The 26,580-nt window shown below is 47.2% G+C and overlaps 2 protein-coding genes across 6 annotated transcripts in view; one reads left to right on the plus strand and one right to left on the minus strand.

The window, feature by feature from the left end:
- Window positions 1-171: 171 nt before the first annotated feature.
- LOC309523370 (uncharacterized protein) lies at window positions 172-20,711 on the minus strand. Of its 5 annotated transcripts, XM_082207149.1 has the most exons (9): window positions 20,235-20,680; window positions 19,695-19,780; window positions 19,449-19,578; window positions 18,238-18,351; window positions 14,543-15,229; window positions 11,162-11,773; window positions 7,351-7,575; window positions 4,457-4,636; window positions 172-3,747 (listed from the first exon to the last, which is right to left on the minus strand). In XM_082207149.1, the coding sequence occupies exons 2-9, from the start codon at window positions 19,767-19,769 to the stop codon at window positions 3,734-3,736; spliced, it is 2,037 nt and encodes a 678-aa protein (XP_082063275.1). In that variant the 5' UTR covers window positions 19,770-19,780; window positions 20,235-20,680; the 3' UTR covers window positions 172-3,733. The 5 variants fall into 5 exon arrangements, 4 of the variants coding, with proteins under 4 accessions (XP_082063275.1, XP_082063274.1, XP_082063273.1 ...); XM_082207148.1 differs by having other exon boundaries at window positions 172-4,636; window positions 11,162-11,770; window positions 20,235-20,697; XM_082207147.1 differs by having other exon boundaries at window positions 172-4,636; window positions 20,309-20,687.
- Window positions 20,712-23,285: 2,574 nt separating this feature from the next.
- LOC309525172 (butyrophilin subfamily 1 member A1-like) overlaps window positions 23,286-26,580 on the plus strand; it is a 31,540-nt gene continuing 28,245 nt past the window's right edge. The window contains exon 1 of the mRNA XM_082210648.1: window positions 23,286-23,624. The gene's annotated coding sequence lies outside the window, so the exon portion shown is untranslated. The remainder of the gene's footprint in view (window positions 23,625-26,580) is intronic.

Here is a 26,580-nt window from a genome sequence, read left to right on the forward strand (position 1 = left end):
TGTCTAAATCACTCAATCACTCTTCACTCACTGGCTAAAAACACTTGACAGGCGGGAGCATTTTCACAGGAATTGCTTGCAAGGGTACCTGCATATCTGGCTCAAAATAGTACGGCCCATTCTTCCACCTCATCCTCCTCATATTTAAGAAAGGAGAAGTCAAAGACACCGTTCTCAATTTTTATGCATGTTATTCCTTAAAAGTAACGGGGGAAAGGGAAGTAGAAACATTTTTATTATAATTATTATTAAAGCAGAAGTAAAACGGAGTTATGCAAAGAAAAAGAAAATCTGATTATCACATTGTCAAATGAATGCCGCTCCTGTCAGCTTGAAAACACAGGTGAGTGCTGTGGTTAAACACACTTTGAAAACTATGGGCCATACTTCTGAGTAGATGTGTATAGTTAACTTCTATTGAAATCAACGGGGCTGAAGTTATTCATATCTAACTTGAAGTCAAGGTGATCTCGATGGGACTAAAGCGAGACGATGCCTGTATGAACTGGGCCCAGTGTTCCTAGGCTGCACGCCTTATTGCTACATTTTGAAGGTCAGCTGTGTTTTTCAAATGATGAGTTGTTCCGGTACAGTTTTTCCCGTACATGCCAACCCCTTTCCCAATTTTTAAAATAAAATCCTCTTAATGTACTGAGGAATCTTTTTAACCTTGAAAAGTGAAAAGCAGCAGCTTTGTGTATACGATCCAGAGAAGAAGAAAAAAGATTGGTGCATTTAGGTCCCCGCTGGAAACAAAACAGTTTCACACTTGTGCATCAAGGCTGCACGCAACTGCTAGTACCCTCAGTGGTAGAGAGCTTCCTTTGCATGCAGAAGGTCCCAGTTTCACTCCCTGGTATGTCGAAAAGTTAAAAATAATATTAGAATGCAATTTTGAAGAAATCCCCCCCCCCAATTAGAAACATTGGAGAGCTGCAGCCAATCAGAATAGACAATACTGAGCTAACCAGACCAATGACATCACTTGTGCTTTTATATTCTGTTGCAGCGGCGTAGCATGGGTTGTCAGCACCCGGGGCAAGGCAAGTAATTTGCGCCCCCTAACCCAGGGCAAGGCAAGTAATTTGCGCCCCCTAACCCCTAACCTGCCGCCGCTGCCAGCTTCTTCTTGCTGCTGCCTGGTCTGGTCTGGTGTGGTTCTCTCCCGCGCTCAGCGCTGCGCTGGGCGGCCGCTGCACTGTCCCTCCCCCAGATAGTCCCTTGCTCTCTCTCCGCACTGCACGCCTGGCACCCACCCCCTCCACAGTGGGTGGCGACCCAGCGGCTCGGATCGGATTCGCACAGCCAGCACTGCAGTGAGAGAGAGTGAGTGAGCCAGGTAGGGGCAGAGAGCTGCGAGTGCGAGCACGCCCCCCCTGATGTTGCGCCCGGTGTGGCTGCCCGCCCCCGCACCCCCCACGCTACACCACTGTTCTGTTGGAAGCTGCCCAGAGTGGCCAAGGCAACCCAGTCAGATGGGTGGGGTATAAATAATAATAAAAATTACTACTACTACTGTGGCCTGCTTCTGAAATCAAACAAGGAGGGTATTGAGCCCCATGGCTGGTGGTCTGCATGGCTGCCAATTAAATAATGCTCCATTTATAAATTTAAGACAGCACCACACTACTTTATGCAGTCGTGGTTTCCACCCCACAAAGAATACTGGGAACTGTAGTTTCTTAAGGGTGCTGAGAGTTGTTAAGGAGACTCCTCATACAGACACAGTTCCCTGGGAAGAGAGATGAATTGCTATGGAGCAGCTCCCTGAGAATCAAAGAGGTATCTCTCAAGCGGCTTCTAATGCCATGCCTCTCATGATTCTATCCTGCATTTTACCCTTCTATTCTATTACTGTTTTTTAAATGATAAAAAAATGCAGCACTCTGTATGGAAAATTGCCCTACAGTTTAAAATTAAAATTAAGCAACTGGTCACCTCCCTGTGCTGTTTTGAACACCAAAAACTGTCAGATCTGGGCAGGCAGGGTGAAGTCAGTCTTCCAAAACGAAGAGGGCGTCGTTAAAAAGGAATTAATAGCAACAATAATAAAAGAATATACGTAACTCTTTACAGTGCAAAGGCTGGGATCCAGAACTGCAGAACTGTACCAACTGACAATCCTGCTGCATAAAGTCTGTCATCAATTCCAAGTTAATGCAGGATCCAGACCACAGACTCTGAAAAGGCAGCATATTTTGTGGGCCAGCTTAGAAATGCAGGAAGCCACACATTAAGGGTGGCCTCAATGCTAATCTGAGAAGGACCCACTGAAGTCAACAGACATGACTTAGATGAATTAATTTCAGTGGGTCTTCTCTGGGCAGGACTTACCGTAGTTGAATACAGTCCTGACTTATTTATAAACCAGTTCTAAAGCATACACACAGCTAACAATAAAAAACAAAAATCAATAAAATGTTAGCCCCTCATAACTGTCACTGAGTTATATTATTCAGTGTTAGGGTTTTCCCCCCAGTTAAAAATAATAATAATTACACTTTGTCTGCTGCTGCAAAGTATCCTGGGCCCGATACTCACGCCTGCTCATTCACTTTTGAGAGGGTAAATTCACCACAAAGTGATCAATTCTAGTTGGCAATCATTTCTTCTAGAATGTGCCGTGAGGTGGCATCAGAGAATGTCTACTCTGCAGAGAAATTATTGAAAACCAATGGTCCTCCAGCGAGTAGGGATTCTCAGTTCCGGACACATGGGGGAGCACATCCACATAAAAGAAATGTTGACAATTCCACACTCAAAAAGAGAAAAGTCACATGACATATGAGTTTACTGTGAAATGTGACTGTGAGACTGTGACTGCAAAAAAGGAGGGGGAAAAGATGATGTGACAAATCTGTCACAGACTTGGAACAAGACTTTATGACCTTGACTGGCTTCCCATAGTCAGGATGTATATTTTTTGCCCTTAATTAAATCAATGTTCTGCAGCAAAAGTAGCTAAATTCTTTGACCTGGACATGGCATGCAAATGAAAAGTCATTTGCATATTTATATATACATATTTGCCTCTTTTGCATAATTGTTTCTGCTTACACCGTTAGTTTTACAGGACACCGAAACCCTGCCTCCTAACCGCTCGTAACTCTATTCAGTGCTCTAGATTTTCAGATTCAAAAACTCCATCCTTACAGGCTTAAGGGCTAGAAACCTGAAAAGCCCCCGTTTCTCAGGAATGCCAGAACTCGGTGCCCTAGCACCAGCTTGTGTCCTTGTGCAAGTGCAATTGTGAAATGCATATAATCTCAGCCTTAAAAATGTTCACACTTGTGAAATCTAAATCACTGACCTCTCTTGTGGGAACATAATGACGACCTTCCCTAGATCTCAGATCATAACATTAGCGTACTCCTGGGTGACAACATAAAACATGCGCATGAATTAACCCATACAAAATAAAATAAAATAAAAGACAAATGTTAATATTTCAATTAAAGAACCCCACCCTTCCCCGCAATCCGTACATGTTGGCTATGCAAGTGTCTGGTTAACACTGGAGGAGGGAGCCGGGGGGGGGGGGGAGTTAAGAACGCTGCTGTGTCTTCAAGTCTTTCCAAAAGAAATTGTTTGCAAGATGCACTAAACTCCGGGTGTCTCTTTTTGCTGCTGGCAGAACAGTTTACTTGAAGATCCCACCAGTGGACAGATGCAGGCTCTTTCCGCATTCCGACAGTTTCATCATTCAAGGATGAGGCCGGGGGTTGGAAGGATTTTATTTTAAACTATCTGTGGAGAAAACAAAGAAAGAAAGAAAGAAAACAGAACTATGACGGGATAAGAAAGGGCAGGTTATCTTTCCCTGGACTTGTACTATCAAAGAGAGAAGTTTCTTTCAGTGCTGCCTCAATGGGAGTTCTGTGGAACCTGGAAACCTGCAATCTGCTTTTGGACTGTTGATCTACAGAAGGGATAAGAGGAGCCTGTGTCCCCACAGATGCTATTAGAATTCATCTCCCACCAGTGCCAGCTAGAATGTGATAGAGCATCCAAGATCAATCTCCAGCACCTTCAGAGAGGGTTGGCAGATATTCCTGCTTAGAATCAAAGAATCATTTAGCTGGAAGGGATTCCAAGGATCATCTAGCCCAACCCCCTAAAGGATCCTTGATAACATGGCCATCAGAAAGTTCTTCCTAATGTTTAGTCAGAATTTTCTTTCTTGTAATTTTAATCCATTGGTTTAGGTTCCACCAATCTAGAGTAGCAGGGGGAAAAGCTTGCTCTGTCTCCAATGTGACAGCCGATTCATACATCTGAAGATGGCGATCACCTCACCTCTCGGTCTTCTCTTCTTGAGGCCAAACGTACCCCAAATCCCTCCCCAGCCAGCATGCTACAAAACGGTGGACCTACAAACCTCTTTCTCTTTTTTGTAAGCTTAAGGGCTAGAAACTTGACAAGGCCAAATTGCTCAGGAGGCCTTTTCCATACTGACCAGATTCATCCCACTCTGCTGTTAGCTGTTCCAAAGACCCATGGCCACTACTTTCAGAGACGGCTCGAGACTTCAGGGAAACGTTTCCTTCGGATCTGTCTGGCGACACATCGTTGACTTCTAGCTCAAGGCCTCTTTGCTGGGTCTCCTCCTCTGGGTGTTCAGTTGTCATGCTATCGCCTTGCAAAAATAACGACAGTTATTAATATTAGTAGTAACAGTAGCATTCGGCAGAGAAGTCTCGAACAGACCGATCCCCACAGACAAGAGGTACAGTGGTCAGAGTACTGGATGGGTCCCCATTCAGCCACGGAGTTCACTGTGCGACCTTTGGAAAGATACCAACCTATCTTGCAGGGTTGTTGTGAGGAGCAGGGAGGCTGACTAGGGTTGCCTGCACCCCCCTTTCTGCCCAGCCACATTTTTACATGCCAGGTATAGGGCAGGTTGGGTGTCGCTTGGCCAAAGCGGCCTGGTGGGTCAAATGGAAAGTCCTGAGGGCAGGGCTTCTTTTCAGCCGGAACTTGCCCATTCTGAGAGAAGGAGGGCGAGTTATCGGCTTTCCACCCCCCTCCCTCCGAAAAATAGCACTGCCTGTAGGGCCGAATTAAACCCATGGGCTGGAGGTTCCTCTCTCCTGCTGTAATTTTATAGCAGGGGAAGGGGGGACCTCAGGGGTGGGGCCAACTCTGGCCCACTAAACCTCACTATGTGGCCCATGCCACACCCCTCTCTCCAGGCTACACCCCTCACTTGCCTCCCCCCCCCCCGCCCGAGTATTTTTGCCTGGCTGGATTGTATCCCTGAACCCTCCTAATGCCTCTTTGCTTGCCTGAGGGGTGTGCAAAGGTAAAATTGTACTGTGCTAGCCTAATGTACAGAGGAAAAATCTACCGTATTTTTCGCTCTATAACACGCACCAGACCATAACACGCATGTAGTTTTTAGAGGAGGAAAACAAGAAAAAAAATATTCTCAACGAAATAGTGGATATATGATTTTTGTGGTTAATGCTGTGGCCACAGACATGTGATCTGACAGTGAGTTTGGAATAGCCCAATGCAAAAATCCTGAGGATCCATGTGGATCCATGCTTTGTAACCACGGAGGAGGGAAGGAAGGGGAACCATGGATCCTCTGCTCAAGACTGCAGCAGATCCCCCCCGCCACCCATAGGTATTCCCTCCATAACACGCACAGACATTTCCCCTTACTTTCTAGGAGGAAAAAAGTGAGTGTTATGGTGCAAAAAATACGGTACATTTGTTGCTCCACCCACTTTTGCCTCTGGCCTGGCCTACTTTTAGCATGCGGCCCTCAGGAGGCTGCCCAGAAGGGAATGTGGCCCTCAGGATGGATCAGGTGTCCCACCCTTGTTTCATTGGAAGGCAGCTGGGTGCAGCTCTTCCACCTGAGGTATCATGTGAGGGAGCTCTCACTCATGTTAAACCCCAGGCTCCAGTCTAAGGTGACTTTCACACCACACCTGTAAAGCGCCATGAGACCAAGTTAAACCGCCATGGCTTCCCCCAAAGAATTATGCTGAGAGTTGTTAGGAGACACACTCACCCCACCATTCACCCCTCACAGGGCTACAATTCCCAGAGGGATTTAACAATCCATCTCTCTTAGACCACTGTAAGCAGATAAAAACTTTAGCGGGATTCTAACAACACTTGTAATGTAACAAACACTATGGATAATACGGACAGATGCAAAATATAGATTATATACAGTTGAAAATGTTGATTATAGGAACCAGGGAGGGGGGGTGGGAAGTCTTGCGATTCAGATAAATCTCTTTAAACGGATATGTGTTTGGTATTGTTATAACTTTACACTTGTAAAATCAAATAAAAACGTTTTCAAAAAAACCCCCAACAATCCACCTCTCTTCACAGAGAGCCAGTGTGGTGTAGTGGTTAAGAGCGGTGGACTTGTAACCTGGTGAACTGGGTTCGCTTCCCCGCTCCTCCACATGCAGCTGCTGGGTGACCTTGGGCCAGTCACACTTCTCTGAAGTCTCTCAGCCCCACTCACCTCACAGAGTGTTTGTTGTGGGGGAGGAAGGGAAAAGGAGACAGTTAGCCGCTTTGAGACTCCTTCGGGTAGTGATAAAGCGGGATATCAAATCCAAACTCTTCTTCTTCTTCTTCACAGGGAAATCTGGGAACTGTTGAGCCCAGTATCCATAACCAACTACAGCTCCCAGAATTCTCTGAGGGAAGCCATGACTGTTTAAAGTGGTATCATGGCACTTCAAATACAGGGTGTGAATGGGGCCTAAAGTAACAACTACTACTACTATTACTACTGCTACTACTCCTACTACTACTACTTTGCATTTGAAGTGCCGCGATAATAATAATAATAATAATAATAATAATACAGTGGATGCTCGGGTTGCGAACGTGATCCATGCAGGATGCACATTCGCAACCAACAGCATTCACAACCCGCAGCGGCGTGTCTGCGCACGCACGGGTTGCGATTCAGCGCTTCTGCGCATGCGCAAAGCACGATTTAGCGATTCTGCACATGTGCGACCGCCAAAACCCGGAAGTAATCCGTTCCGGTACTTCCAGGTTTTGGCGGGTCTGTAACCCGAAATAAACACAACCTGAAGGATCTGTAACCCAAGGTATGACTTTCTTTCTTTCTTTCTTTCTTTCTTTCTTTCTTTCTTTCTTTCTTTCACTGCCTTTCATCCGTAGATCTCAAGGCAGTTTACAACATAAAATACAATGTAAAAACCCTCACAAAATACATAATAAAAATAAGAACAAAACAAACTAATAATCCCCCCCTAAAACACAATACACTTAGAAGGGTATCAGAAAAGACAGTAGGCAAAGGGAACTAGGCAAATCTGAGGGAGCAGTGAGCAAACCTACACGAGTCGCTGGCTCCTGCCCTGTCGTGAGGGGCAGCGAGGCTCCTCGGAGAGTCCACGCCTTCGCCCTCCCCCTCGGACTGCCCTCGCAATGGCTCCGCTGCCCCTTCGCCTTCGGAGCCACTTCTGTGACTCTGCCTCCCCTCAGAGCGCTGAGGGCCTTGCACCCACGACTCTCCTCGAGGTGCCATGCGGGAGATGGAGTCGGGCGCAGAAACCAAATATTCTAGATGGGAGGAGAAAAAATGAGAGAGCAGTTACATGAGAACAGGAAGGAGTTAGGCTGGTGAAACTTCAATTGTAGCTCAGTTGGAATGAGACCGGAAACAGGGAATGAGGAACCCTCTGGAAGCACAGAGAGAGAGAAGTGTTTGATTTGGGAAAGACAAACTAAAGTACAGTGGTGCCTCGCAAGACGAAAAGAATCCGTTCTGTGATTCTCTTCGTCTAGCGGTTTTTTCGTCTTGCGAAGAAAGCCCATTGACAGATTAGCAGATTAGCGCTATTAGCGGCTTTTAGCGGCTTATCAGCTTATCGGATCAGCTGATAAGCGGCTTAGAGGCTTAGAAAAAGGGGGGAGGGGAAAAAACCTGCAGGAACTTGCAAGACATTTTCGTCTTGTGAAGCAAGCCCATAGGAGATTCGTTTTGCGAAGCACCTCCAAAACGGAAAACTCTTTCGTCTAGCGAGTTTTCCGTCTTGCGAGGCATTCGTCTTGTGGGGCACCACTGTACTTCTTCCACACAGCAGCGCGTAGTTAAATCTCAGTCAGATGGGTGGCACCATCATCATCACCACCGTATTATTATTATTATTATTATTATTATTATTATTATTATTAAACGTATGAATTCGCTCCCACAAGAGGTAGTGATAGCTACCAGCTTTAAAAGAGGACTGGGCAAATTCATGGAGAAGGAGGCTATCAACGGGGACGTTCTATACCCCATGTTGAAGGCAGTTCCTAGGAATCGCTCTCAGGCTTCCCATAAGTATCCGATTCATCACTGTGAGAACAGGGTGATGATGGGCTGCTGGTTTGATCCAGCATTTTTCACTACAGCTGAAACCATGAGGGCTTCTCCTAGACACCAGAAGTTTATAATACACACACACACACACACACACACACACACACACTTAAAGATAGGCTTTACTTAGTTTTTATCAAAGATTTTCTTTTGTCAGTTAATAAATACGTAAATAAATATTGACAATTTCCCTTTTTTACCCAAAAGCTGAGCATAGAATCACAGAACCGTAGAGCTGGAAAGGACCACGAGGGTCACCTAAGTCAGTGTTTCTCAACCTTTTTCTGAACATGGCCCCCCTCTTGTCTTGGTTCCTTCCTGTGGTCCCTTGGGCTCAGCCGGGGGTTGAGGGGCAGCTGCCCCCCCAAAATAAGTAGAAATCAATACATATATGAGATTCTGCCTCCCCCTAAAAAAAATCCTGGCTATGCCCATGGCCCCTCTCCTACTAGTAAAAAGGTAGCTATTTAAATGTTTGTTTGTAAATGGAACATGTTTTATTTGTATATTTTTTTAATTTATACAAAATACAATTACATAAAATGATGGGAACATAATGAAATATTGCTGAAGCAGAAAAAAATATAATCATAGAGCTGGAAGGGACTCCAAGAGTCATCTTTCTAGTGCAACTCCCTGCAATGTAGGAATCTCAGTTAAAGCATCCATGACAGATGGCCATCTGACTTCTGCTTAGAAACTTGCAAGGAGAACCTCCTGAGGGAGATCCATCTTCCACATACTGTAAACATCACTTATTTGACTCCCATTATTTGGCACAGAGGGGAAACTTACAAGAGGCACACAAGGAGTTCTGTATATATGGGGGAATTTTAAAAAAACAAGTGGTCCTAACTGACCTTGTGCAAAAAGCTGTTTTCCTCTGGAGGAACCTTGGCTGTCTAGGTAAAACACTATATCCCCCCCACACACCCTTACCTAGTAGCAAGGCCCTCTAAACGCAGTGCGGCTTTCTTCTGAGTAATAATAATAATAATAATAGTTTATTATTTGTACCCCGCCTATCTGGCTGGGTTTCCCCAGCCACTCTGGGCGGCTTCCATAGAAACCAAAAAACACTAAAATATCATACATTAAAAACTTCCCTGAACAGGGCTGCCTTAAGATGTCTTCTGAATGTCAGGTAGTTGTTTATCGTTTTGACATCTGATGGGAGGGCGTTCCACAGGGCGGGCGCCACTACCGAAAAGGCCCTCTGCCTGGTTCCCTGTAGCTTTGCTTCTCGCAATGAGGGAACCGCCAGAAGGCCCTCGGCGCTGGACCTCAGCATCCGGGCAGAATGATGGGGGTGGAGACGCTCCTTCAGGTATACTGGGCCGAGGCCGTTTAGGGCTTAAAGGTCAACACCAGCACTTTGAATTGTGCTCGGAAACGTACTGGGAGCCAATGTAGGTCTTTCAAGACCGGTGTTATGTGGTCTTGGCGGCCGCCCCCAGTCACCAGTCTAGCTGCCGCATTCTGGATTAGCTGTAGTTTCCGAGTCACCTTCAAAGGTAGCCCCACGTAGAGCGCATTGCAGTAGTCCAAGCGGGAGATAACCAGAGCATGCACCACACACCACACAGACAGTTATTTCCTAGATGCAAGTCAGCAGCATCAGACGATTCCACTTGGCTGGGGTGGATTTCACCCTGCACCTTGCAGAGAAAGGCCGACGCTGCTGACAGGCCCTGCGCCCCTTGGCAACATCCATAGGCCCTGATCCACTAGGCGCTGGATTGCACCCTGAAGCGTCAGGCCCAGGCTGCCACCTCGGATTGCAGAGTCAGGCCCAGGGTGCCACCAGGCCCAGCAGCAGCAGCAACAAGCAGTTCCGGCTCGCCCAGCCCTACCCATTGCCACCCCACTTACCTGACCAGGGGGTTCTGGATCACGGGCTCCACTGGCCAAAACAGGAGCCTCAGCGATTGCCCTCTCCCGCTGGGAAAAAAACCAGGACAACTCCAAGAAAACACACATGGCAAAAAGGAGCACCAGGTCCTGGTGGGCACCCCCTTATCTGCTTGGGATTGGCCAAGTGGATAGCCAGCCAATCAGGATATAATATATATATAGAGAGAGAGAGAAGAGTGGTACCTCGGGTTGAGAACTTAATTCATTCTGGAGGTCTGTGCTTAACCTGAAACTGTTCTGAACCTGAGGTACCACTTTAGCTAATGGGGCCTCCCGCTGCTGCTGTTGCGCCGCCGCATGATTTTTGTTCTCATCCTGAAGCAAAGTTCTTAATCCAAGGTACTATTTCTGGGTTAACGGAGTCTGTAACCCGAAGTGTCTGTAACCTGAAGCGTTTGTAACCTGAAATGTCTGTAACCCGAGTTACCACACACCCCTTCACTTCTCACTTCCCTCTATGGCCCCCTAGCCTCTAGCTGTGTCCTCCCCCCATTTATGCATTTTTCACCTGTGGCCCCCTTGGAACATCCTGGGGGGCCCCAGGGGGGGGGTCATATGGCCTCCGGTTGAGAAACACTGATCTAGTCCCCCCTCCACTTCAATACAGGAACCTTTTGTCCAATGTGGGGCTTGACCCTGAGATCAAGAGTCTCATGCTCTACCACATGAGCTATCAATCCTCTGGTTGACATTATTATTGCCATATAATGTTGCCTGCTGCTATGTTACACATCTGAAGAGGCACACTCCCGAACATTTAAATAAAAGAAGATGAACTAAATTGGCGAGGAGAGAGTACGGAGCCAGGACGGGACTTTGGCCTGATCCAGCAGAGGCCTCTCCTCTTCACGGCACCGGCTTCCGCACCTGGGTGGATCTCCTCCTGGTGCTCGGAGAAGGCCGAGCTGTCGTAGAGGCTCTCCCCGCCATCAAAATACTTGTAGGCGTTGTCCCCCGAGTGGACCCTCTGGTGCTTGGTGAGGTACGGCCTCCATCGGAAGCTCTCGCCGCACTGCAGGCACTTGTAAGGCTTCTCCCCGGTGTGGATGCGCAGGTGCTCAGTGAGGGTGGAGCGGCGGTTGAAGCTGCGCCCGCACTTGGGGCACTCGTAGGGCTTCTCCCCCGTGTGGATGCGCAGGTGGGCGTTGAGGTGGGTGCTCTGGAAGAACCTCTTGCCGCACGCCAGGCATTCGAAGGGCTTCTCCCCCGTGTGCGTCCGGTGGTGCTTCACCAGCTCAAACTTGTACTGGAAGGCCTTGCCGCACTCGTGGCAAACGTGCTTCTTCTCCACCTGAACGATCTTGATCTGGCTGACGTCCGTGACGTCATTCCCTTCCACTTCAGTCTTTATAGGCCTCTTGGGCGGCTGGCCTTCCGTTTCCGAGTTAAGGCCGGCCCCTCCATGCTGTTCTGCCCCCTCCTCAGAGGCAGCATACTGGGGAAAGGCCTCCACATTTGCACTCCCCACGGCGTCATCTTCTGGAGGGCAGAGGAAAAGGCAAGTCAGAGAAATAGAATCCCACGTATATTTCCATATTTTCAAAGTGTTTGCATTGAACTTTAAAGCCTTAAACGGCCTCAGCCCTGTATACTTAAAGGTAAAGGGACCCCTGACCAGTCCAGTCCAGTTGCGGATAACTCTGGGGTTGCGGTGCTCATCTCGCTTTATTGGCCAAGGGAGCTGGCGTACAGCTTCCGGGTCATGTGGCCGGCATGACTAAGCCGCTTCTGGCGAACCAGAGCAGCACACAGAAACACCATTTACCTTCCCACTGGAGCAGTACCTATTTATCTACTTGCACTTTGATGTGCTTTCGAACTGCTAGGTTAGCAGGAGCAGGGACCGAGCAACAGGAGCTCAGCCTGTCACGGGGATTCGAACCGCTGAGTTTCTGATCGGCAAGTCCTAGGCACTGTGGTTTAACCCACAGCGCCACCCGTGTCCCCCCTGTATACTTAAAGGAGCATATTGGTTCACCCCCATCGTTCAGCCTGGACACTGAGGTCCAGCTCCAAGGGTTTTCTGCTGGTTCCATCACTGCGAGAAGTGAGATTACAGGGAACCAGGCAGAGGGCCTTCTCGGTAGTGGCGCCCACCCTATGGAACACCCTCCCATCAGATGTCAAGGAAACAAACAACTCTGACTTTCAGAGGCATCTGTAGGCAGCCCTGTATAGGGAAGTTCTTGATGTTTGATGTTTTATTGTGTTTTTATATTTTGCTGGAAGCTGCCCATTGTGTCTGGGGCAACCCAGGCAGATGGGTGGCATATAAATAAAATAAAATAGTAGTGGTGGAAGTAATTACTACTACTATTACTAGTACTACTACTAATAATAATAATAAAGTCCTGAAAAGACTCTCCCCACCCCCCACATTGTCCTAGGACTAAGCTACATTAGTAAAGAAAAAGCTATTTGAATGTGTTATAAATATGCAACACCAGATATAGTCTTAAAAAGCATAGATGCAGGCAGGTTAGAAGAACCAATTTCTGCAAACCCTACATATTGGTCTACCTAGAGCAGAGGTGGAGAACCTCCAGCTTGCGGGTCATCTTATCGTGTTCTTACGACGTTTGGGATACAAAGTGAATAGCACCCACAACCAGGACATTGGAATGATGCCCTATTCTTATGAACTGATTCACAGAATGTAATCTGTCTGAAAGTCCTTTGGAGAGAAGACGAAGTTTATAAATATTCTAAGCAATAAAAAGTTCAGAGTCTACACCATCTTTCTCTATTGTTCCTTTCTTAACACAGCAGGGTTCAATAATTTGGATGGGCAGCACAATCTCAGTGAATAAACTCATGACCGTTTCTGCTTATTCAAAAGAGAGCTTGAGCCCAAGATGAATCTAATCCAGCACATTTATCAGAACCCATCAATGCATGACATTTGCACAAATGTTTTAATTTGCATACATCAATTCTGCTCAAGAGTGGGCAGGAAGCACGCAGAAATGGTCACTGGGACTGCCTGTTTTTTCAGGAATTACATTCCCGGCTGGAAAGAGTAAACAAAACCAAAACCAAAAAACAACCTTCCAGCATGCTGAACAACAGAGTATTTGACTGCAACTCTTACCTTTGAATTGTACTGCAGGTGCCCTCCCAGCACATGCAAAGTCAGAGGTTTACCTAGGCAAGCACACACACACTCCTTCTTCCAGGAAAGGAAGTATGTATTTCGGGTCAATCCTTTTTCTCATTGCAATTTCAATCAATTAGAAGAATGTATTATCATACTTCCATAGCCGCTTGGTAGCCCATCAGTTACCACCTTCCACTATCGCCTTTCTGCACAAAAAACACACCCTCCTATAATTTTTAAGATCCCAAATTGGCAAATGACACGACACATTGCTGGGCGCACTCTGCTGCAGGCCGTTTAATCGCTCGCACTCACAGAATCGCTGAACCGAAGTGTTAGAAGCGGCCCCAAGGATCATCTAGCCCAGGGGTCAGAAAACTTTTTCAGCAGGGGGCCGGTCCACTGTCCCTCAGACCTTGTGCGGGGGCCGGACTATATTTTTTGGGGGGAAATGAACGGATTCCTATCCCCACAAATAACCCAGAGATATATTTTAAGTAAAAGCACACATTCTACTCATGTGGGATGCGGGTGGCACTGTAGTCTAAACCACAGAGCCTAGGGCTTGCCGATCAGAAGGTCGGCGGTTCGAATCCCTGCAACGGGGTTAGCTCCTGTTGTTCGGTGCCAGCTCCTGCCCACCTAGAAGTTTGAAAGCACGTCAAAGTGCAAGTAGATAAATAGGTACCACTCCAGCGGGAAGGTAAACAGCGTTTCCGTGTGCTGCTCTGGTTCACCAGAAGCGGCTTAGTCATGCTGGCCACATGACCTGGAAGCTGTCTGCGGACAAATGCCGGCTCCCTCGACCTATAGAGCGAGATGAGCGCCACAACCCCAGAGTTGGCCACGACTGGACCTTACGGTCAGGGGTACCTTTGCCTTTACCTTTACCACTCATGTAAAAGCACAATGATTCCTGGGCCGTCCGCAGGCCGGACTGAGAAGGCGATTGAGCCACATCCGGCCCCCGGGCTTTAGTTTGCCTACCCATGATCTAGCCCAAACTCCCTGCAACGTAGGAATCTCAGCTGCAGAATCCGACCCAGCAAAACGAATAAGGGAAACAAATCTGCCACTGTTCTGTCAACGCATGGGGCTAGACAACGCTATAGTCTAATTTGAAATATTTGCGTGACAAAAACAGCGCTCACCCGGGTGGCCTCCCTGCTGCTCCTCCGGGGGCGGGCTCTCAAACATGGCTTCCCCGTCACTCAGGCCTTTGTAGACGGCGGCGCCCACGTGAACCCTCTGGTGCTTGGTGAGGTACGGCCTCCATCGGAAGCTCTCGCCGCACTGCAGGCACTTGTAAGGCTTCTCCCCGGTGTGGATGCGCAGGTGCTCGGTGAGGGTGGAGCGGCGGTTGAAGCTGCGCCCGCACTTGGGGCACTCGTAGGGCTTCTCCCCCGTGTGGATGCGCCGGTGGGCGCTGAGGTGGGAGCTCTGGATAAAGCGCTTGCCGCACGCCAGGCATTCGTAGGGCTTCTCGCCCGTGTGGGTCCTCCAGTGCAGCAGGAACTCAGACTTGCAGTGGAACCACCGGTCGCACTCGGGGCACATCAGCTTCTTGCGCCCCACGTGGAACATGCTGCGCTTCGAACTCGCCGCCCGCAGGTGCCGCGACGGCTCCCGCCACACTGTCCCCGGAGGCATCTCCCACGGCCTCTGCAGCCCGCAGCGGCTCTCCGAGTTCAGGGGGTCGAGCCCCGGAGGAGAGCCCAACAAAGTCCACTGGGGCTCCGCTCGGTCCAAGATTTCTCGTTCGGGAACCTCTTCTTTGATCTCCTGCACGATTACCTCGCTTGCCGGGATGGAGGGAGAATTCAAATAAACGTCGTTGCCTGAGAGGGAGAGAGGAAAGTGGTCTGAAGGGAGAATGCAAGGCTAAGGCTGGAAAAGTGAGTCTCTGTCTGACTGACAGGATCATAGAAGGGACCACAAGAATCATCTCATCCCAGCCACTGCAATGCAGGAATCTTTCGCCCAATGCACGTGAAGGAGCGTCTCTACGCCCATCGTTCTGCCCAGACACTGAGGTCCAGCGCCGAGGGCCTTCTGGCAGTTCCTTCACTGCAGGAAGCCAAGTTACAGGGAACCAGGCAGAGGGCCTTCTCGGTAGTGGCACCTGCCCTGTGGAACGCCCTCCCAGCAGATGTCAAAGAGGAAAACAACTACCAGACTTTTAGAAGACATCTGAAGGCAACTCTGTATTGGGAAGCTTTTAATGTTTAACAGATCACTGTATTTTAATACTTTGTTGGAAGCCGTCCAGGGTGGCTGGGGAGACCCAGCCAGATGGGCGGGGTATAAATAAATTATTATTATTATTATTATTATTATTATTATTATTATTAATGTGGGGCTCGAACCCACAACCCTGAGATTAAGAGTCTCATGCTCTACCAACTGAGCTATCCCTCTCTGGACTTGCCCACTTCCTAACTACCCTCAGTGCTGTGAGCAGTTCTGCTATATTCATTCATCAGACATTTCAAGCACTCCTGATATACAAAGACAGCACGATTACCCACTCTCAAAGGGGTGACCTGTTGCGTCTCTAAATGAGTCCTTTCTCGGCACTTGCTTCCTTTTTAATTGGCCTCTTTAAGCGTGCAACTTGATTTCTCAGCATCAGGGATGAAGAGAGCATTTTGCTGTGCCGGTACAGAGACACAGCACCTTAAAAGGAGGTTGGCTGTTGCATCTCTGAATGAGCAATAATTTCTGGAAGGGTCTCCTAATTAGTGTAAATGGAATTCTTTTGCATATCTACGTTCAGGTTGCACATGGAGAGAGAATATGTGTGAGGGAACATGCTGTCATTCCCAGGACAGAGGAAGGTGTTGTATCTCTGAATGAGTCCTTGCTCTGATGTTTTTTCTTTCAAGCTGTAGAAATACCGCTTTTCAGTTGCCAGAATGAAACGTGCCTCCAGTTGTGTGTGTGTGTGTGTGTAATGTCCCATTGCTAGCAGAAGTCTGAGAAATCCTGCTCTATCCCCTACACCACACTGCCTCTCTATGCATTAATATATGTATGCAAAATTCTAAATCTCAGGCAATGTATAGAACCTACCCTCAGTCCTTCTTAAGGAAACATGAAGGAATTGTGCCTGGCATGCAAATCAGTGCAACTCCACCTCTTCCCGATTTGCATAATCCCCAACTGAGGAGTCTGCTGGGGCAGCTCATGCATTTCAATGGGGTCTGCTTTTCACCTACTGCCCTATTGTCATTTGCATGAAAATTGATGCCAGAACGGCTTTTCCAATTGCATCCATTATAAATCACACTGGTATTCAGAGAGAAGCCTTTTGTATAGTTTCCCCCAAGTTGCTCTGGGCACCCTGAAATAACCATTCTAGGCACGCTTTGGGTGGCATCAACTGGAAGCCTCAGAGGCCCAGTTGTGTTTTTCCACCCCTTTTTGTGAAGGTGGCTCCCCCCCTCCCTTAGGAAACTGTAAGCCTGCTGTTTTGGGGAGTGGGGCCATAAAAAAAACAACAACAACCCAAGGCATTCACATACACTTCTATTCCCCAAACTCCCCAAACCGGCCCAACCATTAGGGAGAATGAGGCAGTCACCCCAGGCAGCTGATTTTGGGTGTCCTGACAAAGTTAATATTGTAAAGCAGAAGAAGGGGCACTTGCGGGGTTTTCTGCTTTAGCTGCCAATATATGGCTTGACCAGCCACACACCTTGTCCAAGGGTAGCTGGGAAGAAAATTGCTATTTTTGCCTCAGGCAGCAAAATGTGTTTGGCTGGCCCTGTCAGGACCCCTTTTTTGAAGGTTGTAACCAACCCCAGGCAGGGACCTGTTTTATCCTCCTACAAGTACTAACTTAGTACTACTACTGCTACTACTGGAGTTAATACTACCAGCATAAAGAGGCCATAACTATACATTTTACACTACTACTGGCAATATATTACTATTATCATTACTAATACTACTAATATTTGTAGTAACAGTGGTTCCAACATAAAGAAAGCAAAACTACTCAAGAGAGGGGCTACATTTTATACTACTATTGTTACTACTGCTAATACACATAGTAGAAGTTCCAGCACAATGAAAGCAGAACTACTCTTTTAGAGTAGGAGCCTACTTTTTATAATACTACTAGTAGTAATAATAATAATAATGCTAAAGTGGAACCTCGGTTTTCGAGCATCTAGGAAGCAGAATGTCTTGGCTTTCGAACACTGAAAACTCGGAAGTAATTGCTTCTGTTTTCAAACATGCCTCAGAAGTCAAACGGCTTCTGAGGCGCATTTCTCCATTTTCTCAATGGATTCTGCAGACCGTCCATTGAGCCTCGGTTGTCAAACATTTCGGAAGTCGAATGGTCTTCCGGAACGGATTACGTTCGAAAACCAAGGTACCACTGTAATATTAGTAGTGGTAGTTCCAGTGGTAGGTGCCTAAATTTTATACTACTGGTAGTAGTAATATACTACTATTGCTACTGCTACTACTCATAGCAGTAGTAGTTCCAGCACAATGAGGGCAGAACTACATGCTCCCACATGCTTCCAACAATCTGTTCCCTCTAGTGTGGGCTTCATCCACTCATGCCCTATCCCTAAACAGTTTCTTTACCTTGACATACTTATTCCCGATATCACTGTCTACCTGAATCCAATACCCCACCATTTTGGTAACAATACCAGGACTGAGACAGGCAGAGAGGCGTTATGCTCCTGGTATTCCATGAAGGAAATACTATTTGTCACCCGCATTGTCATATTTCAGCTGGAAGCACCCAAAGACAAGGCCCTCCTCATGGAAAGGGCACCCATTTGCAATGCCGCTGGTTGCAGTAGTAAAGCCCCAACCCTCTCACCTTGGCAGGAGCCGATGGAGACCTTTTTGTCCTCCGCAGCCTGGGGGTTGGAGATCCATGGCTCTTGCCCTCGTTCCAGCCGGGAGATCAACTCGGGTTTAGGAATTGGAACGGCTCCATCGTCCAAAAGCAAAAAAAGGGGGAGGAGGAAATTAAAAGCTCCCATTAAATGGATGTCAGGTTGCAACCACTAGGAATACTGGCACATTTTGTTTCGTTTGACGAGTTTTGCTCAGTTTTTACTGCAGGAAAACACTAATAAGAACATGACGCAGAAGAGCAAGGCTGGATCAAAGGGTCTCAGCTGGTTGCAATGCCAACTCTGGCTAGCTGTGCCAAGGCACTCTTTTTTACAAACGAACAAACAAAAGTACCTGAATGCCTGATGGAAACGTGGTTTGGTTGCACCAGACTAGCAACAAAAATACTGGGGAGAATCAGAGACTCAGACCCTTCTCTTTAATGTACTAGTTATTTGTTTTTAACTGCATAGAGGAGCATTTAATCAAGGTCAAGTCTCCCCACTCCTCTGGTAGCTGCAGCCTGACACAGGATTACAGACCCAACACATCTGGTGTGTTGCAAGAACTGGAAGCACCTTTCCAAAAGCACGCTTCTTCTGGCATTTATGAAAATTATTTCGAAACATTTGTATTTTGAAAAAGCAAGATTGGAAACCGTAACCAGCACTGCATGGGGAGTTGGGGGGGGGGGGAGAACCTTTCTGATGAACCAGGGCTGTGAGCATTGAAGATTTAGGATTGAATTAGATGTAACCCATGTTCTTGCCAAGGGTGTGACATTGCAAGGTCTCAAGACGGAGGTGTCCTTGACGCAAGCAGAAATAAAGCGGGAACCTTCCATGTGCAAAGTGTATGCTGAGCTAATGGGACACTCGGCTAAGAACAGAGGAGGAGCTCTCTTACACTATGCTGGGGCAATGTAAGATTAGAACATAGCTGTCAACTCTTCCCTTTTCTTACGAGGAATCCTATTCGGAATAAGGGAATTTCCCTTAAAAAAAGGAAAACGCTGACAGCTATGGATTAGAACCAAAATGGGGCTATGAAGAATTAAGAGGGGGGAGGAGTGATTACACACTTGGGAGAAACCCAAGGTCTGCTGAAGTACAATAATAAACTAAGGGAGAAGCCTTCCCCCCAAAAATAGCCCAATAAGGAGCACTTCCTGGTGCAACTGCAGTTCCTTACCCAAGGATGCCACATTCTCATAATTCTCTTGCATAACATCCCAGTAAAGGTCCCTTTGCTCTGCATCCAGGAGAGCCCATTCCTCTTCTGTGAAATACACGGCCACTTCTTCGAAGGAGAATGGTGGTGCCTGTAAGAAACAGAAAATAAAAGGTGTTTTGGATCTTCCTTTTTTATATTTTTAAACTACAAAAGTGCTATTGTGTCCCACCACACACACACACACACCCCAATTCCATTCTCTACCTGTACTGGCTCCGTGGCAACCATCTCTCTTCCCCCAGGAGGAGGAAATGTTCCAAAGACAAACACACACATCATTTTGCCAAAATCTGTTAGGGAGAAAAGGGGGATGTCAGAAGGGGTGGCTTGGCTCCGACAGCCACCCACCAGGGATTCCTTTAGTTGTGATTCATGCCTTGCAGCAGATTGGACCAGAAGACCCTTGCAACGCTATAATCCCCCCCCCCCCCTTTACTACTGCAACCATTTTTTGTTTTAAAAAAGGAACACTAACAGGGTTTTGCTTTCAGCCCCAACCCGCATACGCAGCCCTCTCCAAATATTCTAAACTCAGCATCTTTTACATTTCCTTTCCCCCACCCACCTTATTTCACTGCACCAAACTTATCATTTTCTGAAAGGCCACAAGGGGGAAAGAACCCTTCACATGATTTTAGAAAGGAATCGCGCCCGTGTTTCCCTACATGACAGGCGCGCAAACTTTTCCTCCGGCCGCCTGCTCTTCCCCCCATCCTCCAAATCCGTTTCTCCAGCCTCACATACCCGGGACGGTCGCCTTTTACAGGCTGGCTCTCTCTCCTGCTGCAGACGCATTAAACTAGGCTTGGGGCCAGTACCTGCGGGGCTCCGTCGCCTTTTGCAAGGAGGGGAGAGGAAGGGAAAAGAAAAGGGAGGAACTGCCGCGGGAGAATCCCGCCAGCGCTGCCCGCTCCCCCTTTGCGCAAGCGGCCTCTCCGGAGCGCGCTCCTCCCGGGGACTCGCCCGGCCTCCCTCCGCCTAGGCGGGCTGCAGCCCCGGCGCCCGGGAGCCCCAGCTCTCCATCTCCATAGACACCGCTGACCGGATCTCGCCGCGGCTGCTCCAGGAAGCTCTGCCCACCGCCGCCGATGCGCCCGGCGGATACGGGAAGAGGGAAGAGCGGAGCCTCGGCAAGGCGCCGGAGCAGAGCCGCCTGGCGGTGGGACGCGCGCACGGGAAGGCGCCGGAGAGACCTCGCATCCCACGGCTGCCTGCGCCTGGGAGAGCAAGCGGGAGATCGGCAGAGAAGTGTTGCAGTGCAGGGAGGGTGCCGCTGCTCAGGGTTGCAGCCAGCCATAACCTTTTTTCAAGATACTCCATTGCATACCATTTTCTCCCCAGTTTCCTGTTTCCGCACAATCTGCTTTCTGATAATGCTCCTGATATCATGGGCACCTGCAACAAAATGTTGCAGCGTGGAACGATCCCCGTTCAAAAGGCCACTGCATTTCATTCCCGCCCCACTGGGTTTCTATCCTCCCTCCACAATCTTCACCTTCTGTGACTACTTGTCCTCCCTGCCCCAAACATTTTTTTTTTAAAGCCCCGTGTTTCAATTACTCAGTTTGTGGGGCGCTGCAAAACGCGAGGTTTTCACTGTAAACCTTTGGCACAGATTTGGAGGGACCCCCAAATTTAGTTAACTTTTTGAGCATGCTCCTGTTATGGGTGCCAGCCAGCTATACCCTTTCCCAAGATACCCCAGCCAGCCATACCCTTTTCTCAAGATACTCCATTACACACACCCTCTCCTCAGTTTTCTGTTTCCTGCCCACCGCTACAGCCTATCTGCTTTCTGTTAATGCTCCTGCTATTATGGGCAACTGCAACAAAAGGTTGCAGTGTGAAATGATCCCCATTCACCAGGCCACTGCATTTCATTCCTGCCCCATTGGGCTTCTGTACTCCCCCCACATTCCACAATAGTCACCATTTTGTGACTACTTGCCCTCCCCAACCCACACCTTTTTTAAAAAAAGGAATATATATTGTTACTCGTCAGTTTGTGGGTGATGTAAAACACTGGGTTTTCATTGCAAAGCTAGTCATTGCTGGTTTGAAGTGACCTGGACACTGTTGGATTTTGGGGTGTTAACTACGAACCCCGTGTTTCAATTACTGGGAGTGGCCGCTGAGACTATATACTACTTCTTCTTTGGTGATCACTCGTAGCTGAGTAAGATTGTCTTCCATAAACACAGTTTTAACTATGAGTCCGTAAGTGACTGTGGAGGCCAATTCTGGATCCACACCTCCTTCCACACTGGGAACATTGGTTTCCAGGCGGGAGTTGATCACTGTGTGGATTTGCCAAACATGCCTGCCTCTTAGCACATTTCTTCTTTGCGTCCTGAGTTTGAGTGTCTTCAAAGCCCATGACACCTTTGGTAAAGGCTGTTCTCCAATTGGAGCGCTCATAGGCAAGTGCTTCCCAATTGTCAGTGTTTATACTACATTTTTAAAAATTTGCCTTGAAACAGTCTTTAAACCTCTTTTGTTGACCACCAGCATTATGCTTTCCATTTTAAAGTTTGGAATAGAATAGTTGCTTCGGAAGACGATAATCAGGCATCTGCAGAACATGACCATTCCAACAAAGTTGATGTTGAAGAATCATTGCTTCAACACTGGTTACCTTTGCTTCTTCCATTACACTGTATTAGTTCGCCTGTCTTTCCAAGTGATGTGCAAAAAAATTTCGGAGACACCGTTGATGGAATCTTTCAAGGAGCTGGAGATTGCGTTTATAAGTGATCCATGTTTCACAAGCATACAGCAAGGTTGGTAGGACAATAGCTTTGTAAACAAGCATTTTGGTTTCCCTATGAATTTCCTGGTCCTCAAACACTCTGCACTTCAATCGGGAGAAAGCTGTACTTGCAGAGCTCTGACGATTCTGGATTTTGGCATCAATGTTGACCCTTGTGGAAAGATAACTGCCCAGGTAGGAGAAGTGATTGACATTTTCCAACGTTACACCACTGAGTTGGATTTATGGTGCTGCAGAGGGGTTATTTTGTATGTGTTGGTGCAGCACTTTGGGTTTTTGTTGAGCGATAGGCCAAGCTTTTTGTAAGCTTCTGTGATGATATTTAGGATGGTTTGGAGGTCATCCTCTGAGCATGCACACACTACGTTGTCATCAGCATACTGAAGCTCTAGGACGGAAGTTACAGTAACCTTGCTCTTTGCTTTCAGCCTACTCATATTAAAGAGCTTTCCATCTGTTCAATATATGATTTCTACTCTGGTGGAGAGTTTCCCTTCGACAAAGTGTAGGATCATGGCAATGAAAATAATGAGTAGAATGCGCCAGACACATGATTTTGAGGGGGTGCGAGCCAGGCGCCCCCTTGCAGGGATCCCACCCCGCCTGGTGCCAGGGGTCTTGCCACCACACCCCTGGCCCCCCACGGAATGGCAGTGTTGGTCGGAAGCACTAGCCAAGGGGTGCATCAGAAACCTGATATGGAAAGGTGGGGTAAGTTAAAAGCATCTTGCTTAGATGATCCTTGGAATCCCTTCCAACACTACAATTCTATGATTCTATGAGAAGCAAAGATCAGTGCAATAAGCATGACAAAACTGCCAAGGTTTTTGGTTTTGTTTCTTACTCTTCCTCTCTTGGTTGACTTGAGGGAATTGAAAAGTATGGATAATTTTATTTGGCAAAGTAAGTTTCCCAGAGTGGATAATGTTACTATGCAAACTGTCCCACAGAAGAGAGGATTGGCAGTACCTGATTTAACTAAGTAGCGTGAAGCTGCTTGGCTAACTTTGTTAAATATATCTCAGGAAAGGGAACTCTTTAAGTTGGAAGAGTTATTCATAAATTCCCCACTGGTCAAGATACTAGGGATACCTAGGAAGGACAGAGGAGACCTCATGAATTTTCATCAGAACATTTAAAATTAAAAAGAACAGAACTTAAGATTGGAAAATAATGGAGAGAAACCAGAACTGTTAGATGCATCCATACCTATCCAAAACTTTGGCATATGCTAGGCAGATTCACCCCAGAGGGCATCCATTGCAGGGGCTGATGGGTCTTCATTACAGGGCCTGTGGTAGGCAGTGAATTCCATTCTGAGTTTCCTCTTTTCCCTTCTAGGATGTTAAAAGAACTTTGCAGAGGTAAGGGGATCCTGCTCATCTCCATTAATATCACACCCTGAAACTTCACAGGTAAACGGGGAAAGAATATAATATGAAGATTATAAAGTGGAATAGAAATAAAATGAATACTAATGATGATACTTCACAGTATCTAGATTTGCCACACCATCAGCAAACTCCGTGATGGCTGCCCCACTGAGTCCCACACAGACACCTGTCCCATGGACCATCTGTGGAACTATTCCACAGAGTCCCACAGAGTTATCTGTCACCAGAGTACATGGTTATTTGGGAGGTATATGATATCCAGAGACACAGGTGGCGCTGTGGTCTAAACCACTGAGCCTTTTGGGCTTGCCGATCGGAAGGTCGAGGGTTTCCCTGCGAAGGAGTAAGCTCCCATTGCTCTCTCCCAGCTCCTGCCAACCCAGGACTTCAAAAGCACGCCAGTACAAGAAGATAAAAAGGTACTGCTGTGGTGGGAAGGTAAACAGCATTTTTGTTTGCTCTTGTTTCCATCACGGTGTAATGTTGCGCCAGAAGCGGTTTAGTCATACTGGCCACATGACCTGGAAAGCTGTCTGTGGACAAACACTGGCTCCCTCAGCCTGAAAGCGAGATGAGTGCCACAAGCCCATAGTCGCCTTTGAGTGGACTTAACCGTCCAGGGTCCTTTACCTTTTTTTTTTTTACCTATATTAAAGCCAAAAAAATTATGAAACTATTAAAGAAAAGCTCCAAAACATCCCTGGCAGGCTGTTGAGGGACCCCTTCAGACTGGAGGGCTTTTGCAGGTGTCTGTTGCAAGATGCCATTGATGCAATAATAGTGCATGGATTACTCCATGAGTAGTCATGGATTCATGCTGGACCATCTATGCAGCTATACTTTCATAGCTGTTCTGCAACACTTCCTGAGCACTACTCCATTATTGCCATTTGGAGGGGCACGTTTGGGCTGTAATGGAGTAAAAGGGGACCAAAAGAAAAACCCACAGCAGAACATTTCTGGTATGAAAAGTTACAGGATTTCAGCAGAAAGTAACAGGACACGGACTGATCAGAAATGAAGCAGTTAATATGAAGACTGCAAACCTTTGTGGGTACAAATAGTATTGAAACTGGGATTGCATATGACTTCCCAGATAGCATCATGTGCAGAAATAATCACAAATAAAACAATAAAAGTATTATGTATAAATCCTGGGAGTGCTTGCATTCTGTTTTGCAGTGTAATGATTGTGGAGAACTCCAACTTTGGGTGAATGTGGGCCGAGGCTGTAGAGCATCATAGCAGAAAAAGAAAAAGAAAAACCCATTCTACCCAATTTTTAGCCTTGGCATCATTCAGAAGGAGAACAAAACAGCAACAACAAACCCCCATAAAAATCACCGGGCACAGACATACAATAAAACCACGGTCACTGCTACTAAAATTATTTGTTGTATTAAGGTTCTCAGGTAAGATGTGCCAAATTAAATATCCAAATCCCCTTTGCAGTTGACCGCTATTTTCTCTAGTTCCTTCATCCTGATCTTAGAATCATAGAGTTGGAAGAGACCACAAGGGCCATCGAGTCCAACCCCCTGCCAAGCAGGAAACACCATCAGAGCACTCCTGACATATGGTTGTCAAGCCTCTGCTTAAAGACCTCCAAAGAAGGAGACTTCACCACACTCCTTGGCAGCAAATTCCACTGTCGAACAGCTCTTACTGTCAGGAAGTTCTTCCTAATGTTTAGGTGGAATCTTCTTTCTTGTAGTTTGGATCCATTGCTCCGTGTCCGCTTCTCTGGAGCAGCAGAAAACAACCTTTCTCCCTCCTCTATGTGACATCCTTTTATATATTTGAACATGGCTATCATATCACCCCTTAACCTCCTCTTCTCCAGGCTAAACATGCCCAGCTCCCTTAGCCGTTCCTCATAAGGCATCGTTTCCAGGCCTTTGACCATTTTGGTTGCCCTCCTCTGGACACGTTCCAGTTTGTCAGTGTCCTTCTTGAACTGTGGTGCCCAGAACTGAACACAGTACTCCAGGTGAGGTTTGACCAGAGCAGAATACAGTGGCACTATTACTTCCCTTGATCTAGATGCTATACTCCTATTGATGCAGCCCAGAATTGCATTGGCTTTTTTAGCTGCCGCGTCACACTGTTGGCTCATGTCAAGTTTGTGGTCAACCAAGACTCCTAGATCCCTTTCACATGTACTGCTCTCAAGCCAGGTGTCACCCATCTTGTATTTGTGCCTCTCATTTTTTTTGCCCAAGTGCAATACTTTACATTTCTCCCTGTTAAAATTCATCTTGTTTGTTTTGGCCCAGTTCTCTAATCTGTCAAGGTCGTTTTGAAGTGTGATTCTGTCCTCTGGGGTGTTAGCCACCCCTCCCAGTTTGGTGTCATCTGCAAATTTGATCAGGATGCCCTTGAGTCCATCATCCAAGTCATTGATAAAGATGTTGAATAAGACCGGGCCCAAGACAGAACCCTGTGGCACCCCACTAGTCACTCTTCTCCAAGATGAAGAGGAACCATTGATGAGCACCCTTTGGGTTCGGTCAGTCAGCCAGTTACAAATCCACTGAGTGGTAGCATAGTCAAGACCGCATTTTACCAGCTTCTTTACAAGAATATCATGGGGCACTTTGTCAAATGCCTTGCTGAAATCAAGGTAGGCTACATCCACTGCGTTCCCTTCATCTACCAGGCTTGTAATTCTGTCAAAAAACGAGATCAGGTTAGTCTGACATGACATATTTTTCAGAAATCCATGCTGACTATTGGTGATCACAGCATTCCTTTCTTAGCTGCCAGCTCAGAGAGTGCTACTTTATAAGTAACAAAGTCATCGGTGTGGCTCAGCAGCCATTTCACCCTTTCCACCCTATTCAAATGTGTTCCATTCGTAAACAGGGGCTTTATAAATTGGTCTCTTGGGTCTATATATAACGGGCACTGCAATAAATAATGGCAC

Source organism: Podarcis vaucheri, assembly GCF_965113315.1.
Source record: "Podarcis vaucheri genome assembly, chromosome: 2".
Lineage (NCBI taxonomy): Eukaryota > Metazoa > Chordata > Lepidosauria > Squamata > Lacertidae > Podarcis > Podarcis vaucheri.